General features: G+C 40.6%; 1 protein-coding gene across 1 annotated transcript in view; it reads left to right on the top strand.

The window, feature by feature from the left end:
* KDM1A (lysine demethylase 1A) overlaps nucleotides 1–20,006 on the top strand; it is a 65,555-nt gene that overhangs the window by 44,989 nt on the left and 560 nt on the right. The window contains exons 10-19 of the mRNA XM_065528064.1: nucleotides 5,540–5,682; nucleotides 6,062–6,152; nucleotides 8,207–8,341; nucleotides 9,100–9,173; nucleotides 10,287–10,398; nucleotides 14,218–14,350; nucleotides 15,971–16,158; nucleotides 16,530–16,644; nucleotides 18,396–18,523; nucleotides 19,168–19,314. Coding sequence (XP_065384136.1) covers nucleotides 5,540–5,682; nucleotides 6,062–6,152; nucleotides 8,207–8,341; nucleotides 9,100–9,173; nucleotides 10,287–10,398; nucleotides 14,218–14,350; nucleotides 15,971–16,158; nucleotides 16,530–16,644; nucleotides 18,396–18,523; nucleotides 19,168–19,314 — 1,266 coding nt within the window. The remainder of the gene's footprint in view (nucleotides 1–5,539; nucleotides 5,683–6,061; nucleotides 6,153–8,206; nucleotides 8,342–9,099; nucleotides 9,174–10,286; nucleotides 10,399–14,217; nucleotides 14,351–15,970; nucleotides 16,159–16,529; nucleotides 16,645–18,395; nucleotides 18,524–19,167; nucleotides 19,315–20,006) is intronic.

Genomic DNA, 20,006 nt, shown 5'->3' with positions numbered 1-20,006 from the left:
ACATTTTGCTGGTCTCTGCTGAGGGGACTGAAAACACGATTGGTCGGGGAGACAGTGGAAATGGCTCTGAATGTTTTCTGCATCTCCTGTACACCAGCTAGTAACTCATGGGCTTTACTTTTTTTTTTTTTTTTTTTAGGGTATCTTAAATCAAATTCCCACAGTACTGTAGCATTCTGTTTCACAAGGTCTCTGGTCATTTGTGTGTGTGTGTGTGTGTGTGTGTGTGTGATTGTGTGTGTGTGTGTTGTTACAGATCCTTGTGTGTGTGTGTGTGTGATTGTGTGTGTGTGTGTGGTTACAGATCCAGAGGACTCCTTTGAAAAACTGAGCTTTGATTTTCTTCTTGGGAATGACTCAGCTGTTAAGAGAATGACAGACAACATATGAAAAGTAATGGGTGTCAGGTCTCTTACAAAGACCATTAACTAAAGGTGTATTAGGTATCTGTCATAACTTAGCCAGTTTTCATTTGTGTTCTTATACAGTGGTGCTTAGGTTAGTACACCTTTGACACAGACCTGTTGGCCTTTTTGGTTTTCTTCCTTTGAGGAAACATTTTCAATATCTTTATGACAGTCTTTCTCTGCCCTTTAAAATCATTACTGCCAATCCATGCTTGTTTATAAATGTAAAAATCTCATGCCTTCCTTTAATGGTCCTGAAGTTGCAAATAGTTTTTGCCCCCTTAATTATAGTTATAATACTGACTTTGCTTTTCCAAACTGTATTTATTTGTTTAACAAGAATTTACTGGACTAAAAACTTCTAGAGAGAACTACTTAGATATGTTGTGTGTGCCTTTTCCATACACTCTAATCACTGCTTTAAGGAAGTCAAAAAGATTCCTTATGGGGTGGGAGTTGGGGGAGACAACAGTCTCTGTAGAATCACATTGATTGTTTTGTTTTGGAGACAGGAAGATCTTGCAGTGTTGCCCAGGCTGGAGTGCAGTGGCATAAACATGGCTCACTGTGGCCTTGCCCTCCTGGGCTAAAGTGATCTCCCACCTCCGCCTCCTGAGTAGCTGGGACCACAGGCACACACCCCTACACCTGGCTACTTTAAAAGAATTTTTGTAGAAATGGAGTCTCACTATATTGCTCAGGCTGGTCTCAAACTCCTGGACTCAAGTGATCCTCCTGCTTCAGCCTCCCAAGGTGCTGGGATTTATAGATAAGAGCCACTGCGCCCAGCCTAGAATCACGTTGAATTTTATTTGCATTAAGGATATATTCCCCCTGTAGGGATAATAGCTATATCTCATTTCCCTTGGCTGTTGAGGAGAATCTGAAATTAGAGACTCTTCAGAAGTAAATTTCTTCTTCCAGGTTTTACCAAATGAACTAATCTTAATCTTCTGCTTCACCATCATTCTAGAAGTGCTCGATGGCATGGGATGGGGAGGTGGAGATTGGCTGTCTAGTCAGATTTGGCAATTACTCCTTTTTTCTGATTCATTCTGGGGATTTCTCTGGCTAAATCTCAGACCTTTCATTACCTAGTGTACGTTGCTGCATTTAACTCCATTCTGCTCTGCTGCTGGTGAGTTTGTGAAGACTGGAAGTAAGATAGGTGTACAATGTTTTTGAAGACCTAAAGAGCTTGTCAGAATGAAACCAGAGGTAGAACTAAAGAGAGCTGTCCTTCTTCCTTTGAGATTACTTCTTGCAGGACCAGGGACCTTGTCCAGAAAGGTGTTTGGCTTTCCCACATTCTGCATGGGGTAGACACACAGGCTTCCCTTCCCCTGGACACATTTAGAGATAGTCCATATAATCTACTGGACCAAGACAATCAGGATTGAACCTATTTGGAACAATGAGACTCTTCAAATTCTCTTAGTCTTGTAGGAACTATTTACCTGGAGCCTTTCATAGAGAAATAAATGGTTTCAAAAAGTCAGTCAAAATCTGTTTAAAGTGATGTCCATTTTGTTTGCTTCTTAGATAGAAGGCTCTTACATTATTGGTCCTTTCCCCAAAAATGCTTTTTAGTTTGCTGTTACAAGTTCTCACTGTGTTGCAGTGTAGAAATCCACCTGCCTTCTAATGTGGTACTTAAAACCCTTTGTAATCATTCGTTGAGTTTCTTTCTCGGGATACAAGTTAAGGATCTAGATTAGAATAGTCAGGTAAGATTTAGATTATTGTTACCTATGTTTAGTGATTGCCAATATTTCAATTCCATTTTGTTGTTATTGTTCCATAATAATTTGTAGAACTAATAGAATCCAAGGATTCTCATCATGGGGAAATAAATGACTTAAAGTATGGGTAGTTTGGGGTTGTCAGGGTAGTCATTTGTTAGTTCCTTTTATTGTCTGGGTATGTTAAATAGAATATTTCTAACTAGCTTGTTTTTAGAAATGATTCTGATTTAAAGGTATTAAAAACATATTTTGGTTTTCTCCCAGTCAGTATTGATTTCCTAAGGGACAAGTATTTTATGTATTATTTTCCAAATATTCCTTTAATTTTCAAGTGAAATTTTAATGTTAGTGGGGAAAAAAAAGCCAGGTTTCAGAGCTATCCCTGGCTGCACTTGCAACATTCCTGTAATTGCTTAGGTGGAAAATGGATGGGGCCTGGTGGCTGACAATCTCACATAATCTCATACAACTGAGCCTCGGGTTAGAATGGTGTACCGGAGATGCAGTCCTGTCATCTGGTGTCAGTCAAATGTGGCAGCAATCTTTTGGTTTGGTTTTTGTTTGTTTGATTTTGTTGTTGTTGTTGTTGTTACTGTTCTGTGTTTTTCCTTTCCTCTTTTGAGTTTTGCTTTATTCCTCACTGCTTTCTGACACTTCCCCCTCACTCCCCCGCCTTTTTTTAACTGCCTTTCTTTTGGCCATTTCTATGCCTTGACTTTCCCATTTAGTCTCCGTACTATCTGTTCCTTATTTCTCTGGTGGTTGCAGCTTCTGAGCTAACAGAATGCTTCTGTCATGCTATGTGTTTAAAGCCTTGATTTTATTGCTGTCATACAAAACTAAACTTGACGTGGCTGTTGGGCTGTTATTTACAGTTTATTTCTCTCTCTGCTGCACTGGTTAAAAGGACACTGTCAAGGTATTTTTTTCATAATTTTTCAAATCATTTTCCTCACTGTTTACAATAACCCATTAAAAGCTTGAAACCTAAATCTTTTCCTTTCAAAGATCCTCTCCATCATACATTCACACTGGTTTGTTGTTGTAGAGTTGCGCCTATATGTTGGGCTGGTGCCATTTGAGTTTTTGTCATTGAAAGCGCGTGTAAAACATTAGGTTTTTTGTGGGTGGTGTGGGTGGACTAAGGGGGAAAGTGTAATGAATCCAGTGGGCTGCTCAGCAAACAGAGGGAGGAAACAGAGGTCAAATTTGGTCCCTCTAACCTTGACAGTGTCCCTTTAAATATTTCTCTACCACACACCCTGGACCCCAGTTACTGAGCCTGAGTGCTGTGTACTTTTTCAGTATGAACTTCCCTATGTGATTGTCATCCTAGTTGCAAAGATTAAAGCTTGTCTGAAGCAAACCATCCAGTTGACGCTGGAAGAGCTTTAATCTGTACCATTTGCACACTTGCGTATTGACACATTCTGCCCTATTGTAGAGGCATATGTGATCTAGTAGTCCCTCTTGCTGCTGTAGCATCCTCTTGCTAGGCATTTTAGAAGCAACACATAGAAATACCACTTTTATACTCCAAGAAAATCAGTCATACGCATTGCATCTGTGATGAATTAAGGTCTCATAACTACCTGGATTTCACATGGAAATGTAATTGTTTCCTTTTTGAAAGAAGAACCAAATTTAGATTTCCAGAACCGTCTTTTGTAGCATCATTGCAGGATTTGCACTGGAAGTAGCACGTTTCTGAGCAAAATTTCGGCATTGTTTGAGTCGCTCTATATATGACCATCACATATCACATCAGTGAGGAAAAGTAGCTGAAAAAGTAAATGAAATTCCTGACCAAAGGATCTGTCTCTTCCATCAGCTCTCATAGCTGTGTAATAAGAGCAAGCTCTTTTTTGACCATTGAGTTGAATGAGTAATAGGTCAGAGGTTTTTGATCCACCAGTCCTAGGTACCTTCCTGATATAAATGGCACCAAGCATCCAAAGCCTGATTCTCTGCCTCATTTAACACAAACCAGAATATTTTTAGAGATTTAGATTTTCTTTAGGCTAAGGGTAATTCTTTAATTATAAAGACACCCTCATCTCTCCCATGTATAGTCTTTTGGAACTTACTGCTTTGAATGTGATTTTGATTAAATCAGCTACGGCGTCTCATATTTACAGTTCAAAGGAGAGTTGCAGTCCTCTTTCTTTTTGGGAGCAGATTGCCCTTCTTGCCAGATTCTTTCTGCCACACATTGGCTTATCTCATAGAGTTACTTGTGTGATCAATGAAGGAGCAGAGGCCAGGGTTCAAAATCATCTGTTAAGTTGGGAAGTAGAAAAACTGTGGAGTTTCAAATGAGAGGTAGAATATTATTGGGATGGTCTTGTCAACAGTCAGTTATCTCTGATTGTTAGAGGTCGCTCCTCCTGGGTCTTAGTGTTTACTAGAATTTACTTCCATGTTTTATTTTTGTGTTACCAATTTTAGGTTGACTGTGTAGTGAAATTCCGTGTTTTGAATCACATTTCCCAGCTGATACCAGCCCAGCTTATAACAAGCAATGCTTGCCTTAAGCATATTTTTTCTTTCTGTCACTTCTGCCATGAATTCAACAATAGGATTGCATATACAGTTTACTTTGGGGCTGAATTAAGCAGTAGCAGAGGGGTGCTTGTGAACTAACTGATGTTATCGGTAGGCAGGCACACAGCATGGCTTAGGATCATGGTCTTCCAGCTTGATGAGCTGCTTTGCATTCTGTTTGCTTCATCCACATCAATGAGGAGCCAGACCTTCTGGTCCTTCATTTACTCATAGACTCTCTTAAGAGCTTTGTACATTCAATTCTGAACTTACTGGTGCCATAAAATGTTATTACTGTGCAAAAGAACAAAAGTGCTAGTATGTTCTTATTAGTAGCCATGAATTTCATTTCTCTTTTCCCTCCTCCCACCTGAGATTCATCTTTGAGGGGAAGCAGATACCTTGGGCTTCTTATTTTCCCATCCTGCCCTTATTCTTGGAAGGTCCTCAGATTTGTTGACATAGTTTTTGTTCTCTGGGACTTTTCTAGTGTGTTGTTTGCATGTTAGCCAGCTCAACTTAATGCATGTCAGCTCAGTGCCACTTGTGCTCCATGTGACTTCAGTTAGCACCAGTGTGAATCTTGTGGCTGTTAATAGAGGTGGAGTCCCAGCTCTGAGGGCAGAAGTGGGAGAAGAGGAAATCGTCAGGGCCCAAACATTTCATATCTCATTTAAATGGATTTGACCACTTCATAGAAAAGAAAATTTGAATCATTGTGCTCAAAGGTTTCCCCTTTGAGATACATATTTTGACCTTTATAAACTATAGAGCATTTGTGTTTTCATGGATGGATATGTTTAGTTTTATAAGGACCAACTCTGCTATACTTCGGATTTTCAGGTTCCTAAAGAGAAAGATGAAATGGTAGAGCAAGAGTTTAACCGGTTGCTAGAAGCTACATCTTACCTTAGTCATCAACTAGACTTCAATGTCCTCAATAATAAGCCTGTGTCCCTTGGCCAGGCATTGGAAGTTGTCATTCAGTAAGTACTTTGATAGTGCTTATTGTATAGTGAGTTCCATATGTAAAGATTTGCCATTTATGTTTTAAGTTTTTCTGCAAGTCTTATTTGAGCTAGTTTTTACTTAATTTCATGTGAAACCATTGAATCCAAAATTAAAAATTATTTAAAATTATTATATGATCTCTTAAGGTCCCTTTCACTTCTAAAATTCATTGCTTTTATGGTATTATACTGTATTTAACATAGCCTAGGAAATAATTTCCCACTAGCCAACTTTCTTGTTCCTAAGTATTAGAAGTGTCAGTGGGCCTTGATGCCCTTAAATGTTTTTGATGGGCACCTGTCTTATTTTGCAAAGTTGGCTTTGAGACCGGATTATACATATTGTCTCTCTTAGGTTACAAGAGAAGCATGTCAAAGATGAGCAGATTGAACATTGGAAGAAGATAGTGAAAACTCAGGAAGAATTGAAAGAACTTCTTAACAAGGTGAAATTCTGTATTTTCTTTATAGCTGAAGAAGCTTTATTAGGATAAAATGTCTTTAGAAATTTTAAAAGCATTTCTGAGACTTTTTTTCTCCATGGAAGAGAAAGTCTGCACAGCTGGGACTCATTCTTAAGAAAATAATGACTAACCAAAGAGACTGTTTTATCTGTCAGTGTTTCGGTGTGGCATTATTGATAAATGTTGCCAGAGGAAATAGATCTTTCCTCTTTTTCTGGTTCCCTTTAGCTCAGGGTTGTCCAATCTTTTGGCCTCCCTCAGTCACATTGGAAGAAGAAGAATTGTCTTGGGCCACACATAAAATGCACTAACACTAATGACAGCTGATGAGCTTTAAAAAAAAGAAAAGAAAAGAAAATTCAGTGTTTTGAGAAAGTTTATGAATTTGTGTTGGGCAGCATTCAAAGCTGGACAAGCTTGGTTTAGCCATTCTAAAGCTATCCCAGTGCCCTCGGCTGAATTCTAGGACTAGCAGGAGATTAGCTGTACTGGAGCCAAGTTTCCATTGGTGAAGACCAACAAATCAGCAGCCAGTTCATTGGCATAATTACTTCTCTTGAGTTGCCAGCACCCCCACCTCTGTTCCCCAGGGCTGAACTCTTAGGGCTCTTCTCTGCCACCACCTTCCAGCGCCCCAGGCTCCGGAGCATTAAAGTCCAACCATTTATTTCTCCTCACCCTGCCAGCTGCAAAGGTCACATGAGCTTAGGGAGAAAATAGCCCCTGGAGGGGGCCTTTATAGTGCATACTCTGGGTGTGGGTGTGCCTGTGACTGGACTCTTGCCTCTCACTCTCACTGTGCCTCATTTCTTCATCCGGTCTGATGAAGAGGTCTCCAGCTCACAGTCTTCATGGATTGTGGTAAGGATGAAAAGAGAAGAGTGACGTAAGAACTGCCAAGTGGCAGGATACCTATAGGGTGCCCAGTCTCAGGCTTTGTCACTCTTGGCCTGTGTAGTATCATCAGAAACCTGAAAAAAGCTAACATTAAGAATGGTTCCTTAAGATTCTTTGGCCAGGCACAGTGGCTCACGCCTATAATCCCAACACTTTGAGAGGCTGAGGCAGGTGGATCACTTGAGGTCAGGAGCTTGAGACCAGCCTGGTCAAATGGTGAAACCCCTTCTCTACCAAAATACAAAAAATTAGCTGGGCATGGTAGCACACACCTGTAATCCCAGTTACTCGGGAGGCTGAGGCATGAGAATCATTTGATCCTGGGAGGCAGAGGTTGCAGTGAGCTGAGATTGTGCCATTACACTCTAGCCTGGGTGATAGAACAAGACTCCGTCTCTTAGGAAAAAAAAAAAAGTTATTTGACCTTTTACATATTTAAAAAACACATTATAGGACCAGGCGCAGTGGCTCACGCCTGTAATCCCAGCACTTTGGGAGGCCGAGGTGAGCAGATCACAAGGTCAGGAGATTGAGACCATTCTGGCTAACATGGTGAAACCCCGTCTCCACTAAAAATACAAAAAATTAGACGAGCGTGGTGGCGGGCGCCTGTAGTCCCAGCTCTTCGGGAGGCTGAGGCAGGAGAATGGCATGAACCCGGGAGGCGGAGCTTGCAATGAGCCGAGATCGCGCCACTGCACTCCAGCCTGGGCAACAGAGCGAGACTCCGTCTTAAAAAAAAAAAACACATTATGACAATTTGTTTCAGAAAATCAGTTCAAGTTACAATAGCGGTATTTTCTTTTTTGTGGGTATTAAATTTATTTCAATACTGGGTTTTTTGTTTGTTTATTTAAATTAATGGGACACTCCTCATCCTTCTCATTCATTTTAGAAGGCAGCACTGATCTTAGCAGATAGAGTTGTGGTACCTTTATGTCAAGCCCTATAAGATTTCTTTCCTGTTTCCCAGATGGAATGATGTAGGTTAGAACAAGTATTTAAGAATTCTAAGGACCTTGCACTGTAGCCCTGTTTTGTTGTGATAGCAGTTTTGAGGATCCAGAAAAGGGTACATGTGATACAGACATAAACTACATTACTATCTGGAGTGGTAAATTTGTGCTTTTCCTTCTTAGATGGTAAATTTGAAAGAGAAAATTAAAGAACTCCATCAGCAATACAAAGAAGCATCTGAAGTAAAGCCACCCAGAGATATTACTGCTGAGTTCTTAGTGAAAAGCAAACACAGGGATCTGACCGCCCTATGCAAGGTGTGGTATACATACAGGCTTAACTGGTTTTACTTGGAATCCTAAGAAATAGCACAGATCTGGGGAATTTTGGAAAAGAGAGCTACTAGCCAATCACAAGTGCCTTCAGTGCAATGAAGACGATTTGGTACATAGTGAGCCATGGGGATTTAATGGGTTAGTTTGTTTTAAGACCTCCTTGTCCTGCAGAATTCTTATCCTGTCTTAATGATCTCATCATTTTATCTTAAATCTCAGTTTAGCCGTAACAGTTTAGAGTAAGAGTATTAAACGTGGACTTCAGAGTCATTTGGGGTCAAACTGTCAAATCCCTAACTTGGAGTCTCGAGCCATGTGACCTTGGACTCCTTAATTGCCTCATCTGTAACATGGTCTTAACACCTACCTTGTAGAGTAATTGTGAAGCTTAAATACAATTATGTATAAAATGCTTACCCAGTGCCAGGGACATGGCATGCTTATGAAATGGTACTTGCTATGATTTTTCATCCCCACTTTGTAGCACACTAATATATTTCTTCTATTATTTTCTCCTGTGTGTGCCCTGCCTCCCCCTAATATTCCAGGCCCCCAATTGTAACTTGTCTCCAAAAACAAAAATCTCTGAGCTCTATCTAACCCCAGCCTAAAATTGAGCCACACTTCCTATACGTGATCCGAAGAGGAAATATGATCCAGACCTTATACTTTGTGGTATAAAGAAACTAGGTAGATATCTGACCCTTCAGGATAACTCAGATTCACTTAATTTTTATCAGGAGTATGATGAATTAGCTGAAACACAAGGAAAGCTAGAAGAAAAACTTCAAGAATTGGAAGCGAATCCCCCAAGGTAAGGAAAACAAACACAAAAGTTCAGAGGGATAGCTTTTACTGTTCTTTCAGTTTGATTTAGAAGGAAAATTGTAAATCATAGTGAGCTTTTATTTATGTTCAGTGAGTGGTTTAAATTGTTAAATAAATTAATATGTGACTACTTGTGAGGTTTCTAAATCCCCTGCTTCTATATTTTAATGTGTCCTAGATACCTAAACAGATTGTTTCTAAAGAGAGAGCCTTTCTCCATAAGATCTGATATTTGGATAAAGATGCAATAGATGGAAATTATCTTTTTTGAGGGGGTAGAAGGTGTTGTTGCTTTATACTTCCATAATTTTGGGAACTAGGTGGGTATTATACTTTATTTCCACTGGGTTTTTGACAGTGAATGCTGGTGAAATGTTTTCACTTGCATCCAGCCTCCACGTAAATCTGTTTTGTTCTGTATTCAAGGATGCTGCCCATCCTTTCTTTTTTTGAGATGGAGTCTTGCTCTTGTCGCCCAGGCTGGAGTGCAGTGATGTGATCTCGGCTCACTGCAACCTCCACCTCCTGGGTTCAAGTGATTCTCTTGCCTCAGCCTCCTGAGTAGCTGGGATTACAGGTGCCGCCATCATGCCCGGCTAATTTTTGTATTTTTAGATGGCGTTTCACCTGTTGGCCAGGCTGGTCTCAAACTCCTGACCTTAGGTGATCCACCTGCCTCGACCTCCCAAAGTGCTGGGATTACAGGCATGTGCCACCGCGTCCAGCCTGCCCATCCTTTCTATAGAGTCTATGCTGTGTGTAAAATATAAGACTTTTTTTTTTTTTTTTTTTTTTTTTTACAACTAATAAGCTTTTATGATATAAGGTAATTTCATATGAAGAATTCTTTTTTTTTTTTTCCCCCAGACAAATGAGGCCTACAGGTAATTTGCTTTACGTAGTGAGCTTGGCACTGCTCTAGACATCAGAGATAAGGAGGTTAATAAGACGGATAAGATGCTACTTTTTGATTTGTAATTTCTTCATATAAGGCACAGCCCTGGCTTAGATTCCGCCACAGTTATTGAGATCACCTACATCACACTGAGAGAACTAGTGATACCTTTTAATAATCCTGTACTCCTTTGTTCTTTTGCAGTGATGTATATCTCTCATCAAGAGACAGACAAATACTTGATTGGCATTTTGCAAATCTCGAATTTGCTAATGCCACACCTCTCTCAACTCTCTCCCTTAAGCACTGGGATCAGGTAAGTTTCCCTTATTTTTTTTGTTGCACATGTCTTTGAGAGAGATTGTAAGAGAAACAGTTAATTTTGTATGTGTGTTTTTAAACAGCTTTAGTAAGAGACATCATTTAAATACAGTGAAATTCACCTATTTTAAGTGAACAGTTTATTGATTTGCCAGATTTCAATCATAAGCCCCCACACAATCAGGATATAGAACATTCCCATCATCCTGAAATGTTTTCTCCTGCTCCTTTGTAGTTAATCCCCTGTGCTCTGGCTCCTGGCCCTGGACAACCACTGATTTGCTTTATCACTGTAATTTTGTTTATTCTACAGTTTCATATAAAGTAAATCATAAAGTACATAGCTTTTTGTGTGTGATGTATTTCACTTAGTATAGTTTTTGAGATGTGCATGAAGTTTTTGAGATTCATCTTTTTTGCCTATATCAGTTGTTTGCCTTTTTATTATTTAGTAGAATTCCATTGTGTGGATGCACCCCAGGTCACTTATCCTTTCACTGGCGCCTGAATGGGCTTTTGGGTTGTTTCCCTTTTTTGACTTCTAATGAACGAAGCTGCTTAAGAATGTTCATGTCTTTCTCTTGAGTAAATATGAATGGAATTGCTGGGTACTATGGAAAGTGGATTTTTAACTTTATAAATCAACTTCCAAAATATTTTCGAAATTGCCTTCCTACCAGCAGTGTATGAAAATTCCATTTTCTCCAAATCCTCACCAATCTTGGTAATGCCAGTTTTAAAAATGTCAGCCATTCTAATAGGTATAGTAGTATTTACATTTCTCTGATGACTAGTGATGGAGAGCATCTCTTCCTGAGCTTATGAGCCATTCATGTGTCATCTTTGAGCAAATGTCTGCTCAGATCTTTTGCCTATTAAAAAAGTCTGATCGTCTGCTTGTTGATGAGTTTGAAGTTTATTATGTTCTTTAAATTCTAGGCAGAAGTCCTTTGTCAGATTTATGTTTTGCAAGTATTTATTTCCTTCTCATCTGTGGCTTGTCTTTAATTTTGTAAATCTGTCTCAGAGTAAAAGTTGTTTTTTGTTTTTGTTTTTGTTTTTTTTTTTTTGAGACAGGTCTTGCTTTGTTGCCCAGGCTGGAGTGGTGTGATCATGGCTCCCTTGCAGCCTTGACCTCCTGGGCTAAAGTAATCTTCCAGTCTTGGACTCCCATTCCTATTTATAAACTTTTTCTTTTAAACTATGTTCTTTTTGTATCCTGAAAAAATCTTTGTCTTACCTGAGGTACAAAGATTTTATCCTGTGTTCTCTTGCAGAAATTGTATGGGTTTAGCTCTTATGTTTAGGTCTATACTCCATTTTGAGTTAATTTTTGTGTATAAGGAAAAGTAAGTGAAGGGTTCATGTTTTTCCATATAGTTATGTAATTATTATTCCAGCACCATCCTTTTCTTCATTTCTCTTGGCGCCTTTGTTGAAAATTAATTGGCATGTAAGCATGAGTATTTAAGGTTGTCTTTTCTGTTAATTTATATGTCTATCCATATGCCACTATCATACTGTCTTATAAGTTCTCCAACTTTGTTCATTTTTGATTGTTTTGGCTATTTTAAGGTACGTATTTTCATAACAGTTCAACTTGTCAATTTCTACAAAAATCACTTTCTGGGATTTTGATGAGGAGTGCATTAAATTTCTAGATCAATTTAGGGTGAATTGCCATCTTAACAATATTGAGTATTCTTATCCTTAAATACAGTCTACTTCTCCAAAAATGGTTTTCTTTCATTTACGTCAGTGATGTTTTATAGTTCTCAGTGGGCAGGGCTATACCATCTTTTCTTAAATTTCAGTGTGATTTACTCTTCAAGTGAGAAATCACAGGGCTTCTTGAACCAATCTCTAAATCTGAGACTTTGACCAGACTAAAGCAGTATAGGCTGGGTATGGTGGCTCACACCTTTTTAAACCCAACACTTTGGGAGGCCAAGGCGGGTGGATCCATTGAGGTCAGGAGTTCAAGACCAGCCTGGCCCTGTCTCTACTAAAAATACAAAAATTAGCCAGGCGTGGTGGCAGTCACCTGTAATCCCAGCTACTTGGGAGGCTGAGGCATGAGAATTGCTTGAACCCAGGAGGTAGAGGCTGCAGTAAGTGGAGATCACGCCATTGCACTCCAGCCTGGGCGACAGAGCAAGACTCCATCTCAAAAAAAAAAAAAAAAAGGAAAAAACCAGTATGGAAGTAAATTATTAAATTTTTACTTATATATTTTAATTTACATTGTACATTTTCCTAGTAAAAATTATTTTGACAGGCCGGGCGTGGTGGCTCATGCCTGTAATCCCAGCACTTTGGGAGGCCAAGGCGGGCGGATCACCTGAGTTCGAGACCAGCCTGGCCAACATGGTGAAACCCCATCTCTACTAAAAATACAAAATTAGCCCGGCGTGGTGGCACATGCCTGTAGTCCCAGCTACTTGGGAGACTGAGGCAGGAGAATTGCTTGAACCCGGAAGGCGGAGGTTGCAGTGAGCCAAGATCGTGCCATTGCACTCCAGCCTGAGCAACAAGAGAAAAACTCCGTCTCGGGAAAAAAAAAAAATTATTTTGACTTCTTAATCTTTATAAATAATCTGATATTTTTAGTGTTTGAAGAGTTGAACTTGTTAAAGTCTTGCAGAACTACCGTTCCTTTATGATTTTTCATGTAAATACTAAATTAGGCCCTTCTATTCATTGATTTATCATTTGATGTTTCAATATTGTGTCTATTTGTAATAGTATAAAATTTTAAATGAGTGATTTCAACTAGAGTGTTGCTGCCAGCCCAGCATTTTGATCTAATTTCCCCGAGAATTTCATGAAATTAGAAATCCTTACTAGCTTACAAAAAAAAATGTTATACAGAAAAATTTTCAGTAAATTCAGAGAAGTAAGATCATTTTGGGGATCTTTAAACCAGGTCAAATCCTGACTTTTTTTTTACTGTGTGGACTGTCTTGGGCCACTCTTTATGATCCTGGATTACCTACATCTAGTTTGACTGACTTGGTTTTGGAAATCTTCCTCAACTTAAAACCTGTAAATTTAAAGCATAAAAACGGATTTTGCTCTCAGGTAAAAGAAAATGTAATCAGGACTGTGACCCTGATATCCTTCAAGTCTGTAATGTATTCAAAAGCCAGATAAATACACGTGATGTTTAATCATCTGGATTTCCTAGATTATCATTCCCCCTACCACCTCCCTACCCTAACCACCATAGAAGATCCGGACTTAGTGGTATTGGACTGGGATGATAAAAACTATCCAGGGAAGGCCAAGCGTGGTGGCTCATGCCTGTAATCCCAGCACTTTAGGAGGCTGAGGTGGGTGGGTCAGGAGTTTGAGACCAGCCTAGCCAACATGGTGAAATCCTGTCTTTACTAAAAATACAAAAACTAGCTGGGTGTGGTGGCGCATGCCTGTAATCCCAGCAACTACTTGGGAAGCTGCGGCAAAAGAATCACTTGAACCCAGGAGTCTGAGGTTGCAGTGAGCCGAGATCATGCCACTGCACTCCAGCCTGGATGGCAAAGCAAGACTCTGTATCGGGGGGAAAAAAAAATCCAGGGAAGAAAGAAACTTCCCTAATCTCACTGCCCAAAGATTTAGGGACATTTTGGTGTTTTCACTTCTTTCTTCAGTTTCCTTTGATAACTGTAACTAAATACTGAGTGATTTGTTCTTTAGTTTGCCTTAAAATATTGACTGTTTCCAGAAGCTTGTGTTTTCATTGTTGTACAGAACTAGGTGCAAATGACACAGATTAAGAAAAGGTTGGAAATACGTTCTTTTCTCTCCTCTTTAGGATGATGACTTTGAGTTCACTGGCAGCCACCTGACAGTAAGGAATGGCTACTCATGTGTGCCTGTGGCTTTAGCAGAAGGCCTAGACATTAAACTGAATACAGCAGTGCGACAGGTTCGCTACACGGCTTCAGGTATGTCACTGCTTTACAAAAGGTAAGAGAGAACTCTCCTGAAACAGGACTGATCTTTTGTTAGGTATGAACTATCAGGTACATTTCCTGATAGAGTGTTTAAACTATGACACCATAGGTAAAAACTGGCATTTACAGACAATCGAGCCTATAGAGTCTTTGGTTCTAACCTTATCATTTTATAAACTGGGAAACTGAAGCAAGTTTTAGAGTTTCCAATTTGAGCTAGTTGGATATTACTGGTTGAGCATCCCTAATCTGAAAATCTGAAATCTGCAATGCCCCAGTGAGCATTTCCTTTGAGCACTATGTCAGTGCTCAAGAAGTTTTCCATTTTGGTGAGCCAGTGAGTTTGGATCTAATTTTGTTACGTATATTCATAAATACCAGAATTTTGGCACCTGGGCTCCAGTAGGACCCACCCCTTTTATTTCACCATCCGCATTTTGGTCTTTGGATTCATTTTGGCCTTTTCTATTCAGCTGGGCTAATTCGCTTACGTTTGGTTCCTAGTTCTGGAGCAGTCCTGCTAATAAGTTGACTTCTTTAGAGATAGTTTCCCTGTGCTTGCTATGGGGATAGGCTCAATACTCATTATTATTGCTGGTTTCAGACTACATTTAATGTAAAGTGCAGGCAACTGTTGCATTTTGAACTCCTCAAGATAGCTAGTCATCTCCCACTCCAAGAACCCATGTGTGACTGTGTAGGCATGAGAAATGGAGACATAGCCATCAATCTTACCCCGCGCTGCCCGTTTCCTTAGAGTTACTGAGATCACCACAGATGTTTTGGTTGTTTCTAACAATCAGTGAAACAGTTTTCCATTTAATTTTCCCATCAGAGGCAGCTTCTAGTTGACAGTGCTGAGAAGATCTGCAGCCTTGAGCCTTTTGCAGACAGACGGAGAACAGTGAGAATAGATGTTGTGCCATTTTCTGTAGTTCTGCAGCCACAGAAAATGAGCATGTACTGAGCTTTCATATTTGAGATACATATATATATCTCAAAGTATATATAGTATATAAACAGACATTCATTAAAAAATAAATGAGGAAAATGATGTTAACATAATTTCAGTACCCTCTCTGAGGTCAGCTTTGAGCTCATTCATACTCTGACAAGCTGAGGATGACTCTACATTCTCAAGCATAGCATGCTCCGCAGTGTTAGGCTGCATCCCCCAGATCTGCATCACAGCCTTCTTGTAGCATTCTTCTGTTGGTTGATAGTGAGCAACTAACCACAGTCAGAAGACATTGGTTCTGTTGGGATGAGCATTTTACTCTTTATTTTTGGTCTAAATGTACTTAACTTGAGTAAATGGTAAGGTCCTTTCATTAGTCTAGATCACCAGTGTATCGGGAGGGTAGTGTGGGGATGACAATCAAGGATTCTGAAGTTGACTACGAGGGTTTGAATCCTGGCACTTATTACCTGTGTGGCCTTAGATGTGTTATTTCACCTCTACCTCAGTTTTCTTATGTGAAACATGAAGGTAATGAAAATAGAAAAATGAGAATTGAGAGATGGATGTCCATCTGTTGTACACTAAACGTTCAGTGTCCTTATCAGTGCCATATTCATCACCACTAGCCTTCTCCCACCCAACCTCTGCAGGATGTGAAGTGATAGCTGTGAATACCCGCTCCACGAGTCAAACCTTTATTTATAAATGCGATGCAGTTCTCTGTACCCTTCCCCTGGGTGTGCTGAAGCAGCAGCCACCAGCCGTTCAGTTTGTGCCACCTCTCCCTGAGTGGAAAACATCTGCAGTCCAAAGGATGGGATTTGGCAACCTTAACAAGGTAGCTTGCCTTAGCACTTCCGTCTACAGATCTAATATACAAATAGCAGTCTTAGTCATTTACTTGGTGAGGAGGGGCCTTGTGTTTTGGGGCATTTGGCTATGCTCTCAATTGTGACATCAGGGCTGAGGCATGTCAGTTGATTCTCTTCAGTGTCTAAGTCTATCATCAAGTGTCTGTTCATACGGACTTACTCTTATGGGGTCATTTCACAAACTCAAGCCTATAAAAAGAGGATCGTAAATGTCATCCTAAATAATAAAAATTTCTGGGCTTATTTTGAAAGCAGATTAGAAGAGACTTCAAGGAAGTCTGTTGAAGCCAGTATTATCCGGCCCGTCACTAGCTCATGTGCTTCTTTCTTACGGTAGGTGGTGTTGTGTTTTGACCGGGTGTTCTGGGATCCAAGTGTCAATTTGTTCGGGCATGTTGGCAGTACGACTGCCAGCAGGGGTGAGCTCTTCCTCTTCTGGAACCTCTATAAAGGTAAATGCCTTCTAATTTTAATCTTTTCCATATCCTTACAGGAATATAGAATTTGAAATATTTGGGATTTTCTCAATATAGATGCCTTAATTTCTCTCTTTATTAACTCAACAAACAATTCCTGAAATATCTTCTAGGTACTGGGGTGTAAAAATACCTGCCTTCGAGGAGCTCCCAACTTAGGATACAGTAAGCGGGGAAGCAGCCTTAGAACAGGGCAGTAGGTGGCATGACGGGCTGAACGCCCAGGTTACTGGAGGTCCACTCAGACTGGAGGGACAGGCCCAGGGAGGCTTCCCAGACTGACTTGCCCCCATTCTTTGCTTGCTTCCCTTACAATGTATTTAAGAAATTCCTACCTCCTGTTCAGTTATTTTCTTCTGTAATTGGACTTAACTCTATGTAGACTTAAAGTATATTTGTACACCACCTCATTCCCAGAAAAGGCTGTAAAAAGAAGACATTGGCCTTGTCACTGCAGACACATCAGCTAACTGGCTTGCCCCCCATCCCCAGTTCTTTCCATTACTCCTCATTGCCCAGTGGTGAATGGTCTATCACACCCCAGCGCCTCTAACTTCACAGAGGGGGAACTTGGCTCCCTGAGCACATTGCTTTCTGACAGCAGCAGCGTGTCTTTTCCCCATCCAGACTGTCAAGTCCTGTCAGTGCCAGCCTTATAATGTCTTGCAAACCTATTTACTTTTTTCTATTGCCTACCTCCCAGTCCAAGCCATTCTTACCTATTGCCTGGACGGTTACCAATAGCTACTACTGCTATTCCTGCTTCTTTTAGCAACTTTCTACTGCTGAAAGAAAATGTTCAAACTCCTTATCTTGGCCCATGCTAAGGTTCTTCATTATCTAACTCATCTCTACTTCCTTGTCCATCCCCAGGTTCCAGGCACATTTGGCTGCTCTCACATCCTGGAAGACACCATGCTGTTTTCTGCTTCAGAGCCTCTACATGTGCTGTGGTCTAGGCCTGGGGGGCTGCTTCTCCCCCCACCCCCTCGACCCCACTTCCTTCACAGCCTGTCTTATTCAGCATTCAGGTTTTGACATAAACGTCAGTATTTCAAAGACTTCCAGGACACACACATCTCCACTGCACCAAATGTAAATTAAATTTACCCCCGTATGCTTTTCCCTATAGCCTACTTTTTCTTCATAGCTTTTATCACAGTTAATAATTATCTGTGTAATTTTGCATCTGTTGCTCTATTGGAGTATATAGTTTATAGCTTTTTTATCCCCCTCTTCTAGTAGTGTGCCTACCACCTATGTCTGTTGCATAACTATTCACCAGATGGGTGACTGAAGACAGTCCTGGGCTTGGAGGGGCCTGGGATGGCTGAAAGGGATGTAGCCATTGTCATGGAGCTATCTAAGGTAGTCAAGCTTAAGAATTCTGTGCCAAAGTAAAGGGATGCTTAATAATTCCTTTTTATTAGCAAGATCTGAAATTGTATCTTTGGAACTCTGCTGTATTTTGTCAAGTTAGAAGCAGTGAGGTGCCTGTGAATCTTACTTCACTCTCTAGTCTGCCAGCTCCTAGTGGCTGGTTTCTGGCGACAATAGTTCCATAGGCTGTTTCAGAAACATAATTTGTCTCTTTGCATTTCAGTGGTGCTGCTGTATGTGTCTTGTCATCAGATTTCAGAGCACCAGGAATAAGGTGGGGCCTGATAAGGACGTTTTTGAGGAAAGTCTGTAGGAAAACCCTAGAATTATCCTTTCTGTTTCCCCAGCTCCAATACTGTTGGCACTAGTGGCAGGAGAAGCTGCTGGTATCATGGAAAACATAAGTGACGATGTGATTGTTGGCCGATGCCTGGCCATTCTCAAAGGGATTTTTGGTAGCAGTGCAGTACCCCAGGTAAGTAGATAGGTGAGGTAAGCAGGGATCTAGGCTTCAAACTCAACCAAGGTTTAATGTATTTGCAGCACGTTCTTGGTCAGGACAGTTTAAGCTAGAATTGAGGTGTGTGCCTTTACATGAATATTAATGTTTGGAGTTCATGGCCTAAGCATGGGGTTCAGAAAAGCCCCCCAGAACAAGAGCTGGGGAATCTGAAGGCTGTTAGCTACATTTCACCTCTGGCTTTAGAGTCACACCATACCCGACATTTTAGACAAAATGGCCAAACTCCAGTGAGTATCTCTGGGAAGTTTTCAGAGAACCTCTTGGTACTTTTTCCTGTTCTTTGAAATACTTTAACCCCTTAGGATTCCTTTGAAGGGAAGCATATTGTGAATTTATAAAAGAGAATAAAGGCCGAACCCTGTGTAGATCTCTAGATTCATAGACAGGAAGGCAACATGGAGGCATCCTTCCTGTCTGAAGTCCTTTTGTCCACGTCTATTTTAAAGCAGAGCATTCATCACTTGATCACTGGCTCTCACATCTGTTGCCCTTCTTTCTCTCACTTACATCTCCACCCACCACTGCTTTTCTACCTTTCAAGGATTGATTTGTCCTTGGTATATCATAATGACTTTTGCTCCTGGTTTTTCTTTTAGCCCAAGGAAACTGTGGTGTCTCGTTGGCGAGCTGATCCCTGGGCCCGGGGCTCTTATTCCTATGTTGCTGCAGGATCATCTGGAAATGACTATGATTTAATGGCTCAGCCCATCACTCCAGGCCCCTCGATTCCAGGTGCCCCACAGGTGAGAACTGGCAAACTATCTGGCCTTATTTGGGAAGAGGCCCTGATTTTTTTTTTCAGATTTTAGTCATTCTATCTTCGGACCTTTCAGATAACCAAGCACAGAGTTAAAAGGATGGCACCATTTCTGATTTCTCATCATTTGGTTTTGTAAATCTAGGCAGCCTGCATTCAGAATGGAGGAGTCCAGAGTATAAGTCAAATAACATTTTTCCTTATTCAGGTTTTCCCCCTAAAAAACAAAACCATTTTTAATTGCACTTCCATTTTGTAATGGCTCACAGGATTGCTGCAAGGTCGCAATTACTAGGGGCTTCCAGGGCATTCCTGAGAAATAACCCTGGGTCCTTATCTAGACCCTTATGCCAGACCCCACTCCAAGAGCAGTAAGAATTCCTCAGTGTCATAGCCCAGACCTGCTCTGAGCTGCAAGGCTGAAGTGTCCCTGATCACCAAATGTCCTGTGCTTCAGGGTAGTGAGGCTCCCTCCCAGAAGGTACTGAGGGAAGGACGCTCTAGAATTGGGTATCTAAACTGATGAGAACACGTTAAGCATCACTTTAGGACCCCGAGGCTAGGTGGAGTTTTACTGTCTCATTTCTCCTTGTCAATTCTTGGAAAATGCCTACTGATAAGGGAGACTCAGATAGAATGATGAATAGTAATTGGGGGGTCAGCCTTCACAAGGTCAAC

The sequence above is a fragment of the Macaca fascicularis genome, chromosome 1 (assembly GCF_037993035.2).
Source record: "Macaca fascicularis isolate 582-1 chromosome 1, T2T-MFA8v1.1".
In the NCBI taxonomy this organism is placed as follows: domain Eukaryota; kingdom Metazoa; phylum Chordata; class Mammalia; order Primates; family Cercopithecidae; genus Macaca; species Macaca fascicularis.
The sequence above is the reverse complement of the archived record's forward strand: the minus strand, read 5'-3'. Positions and strand labels throughout refer to the sequence as shown.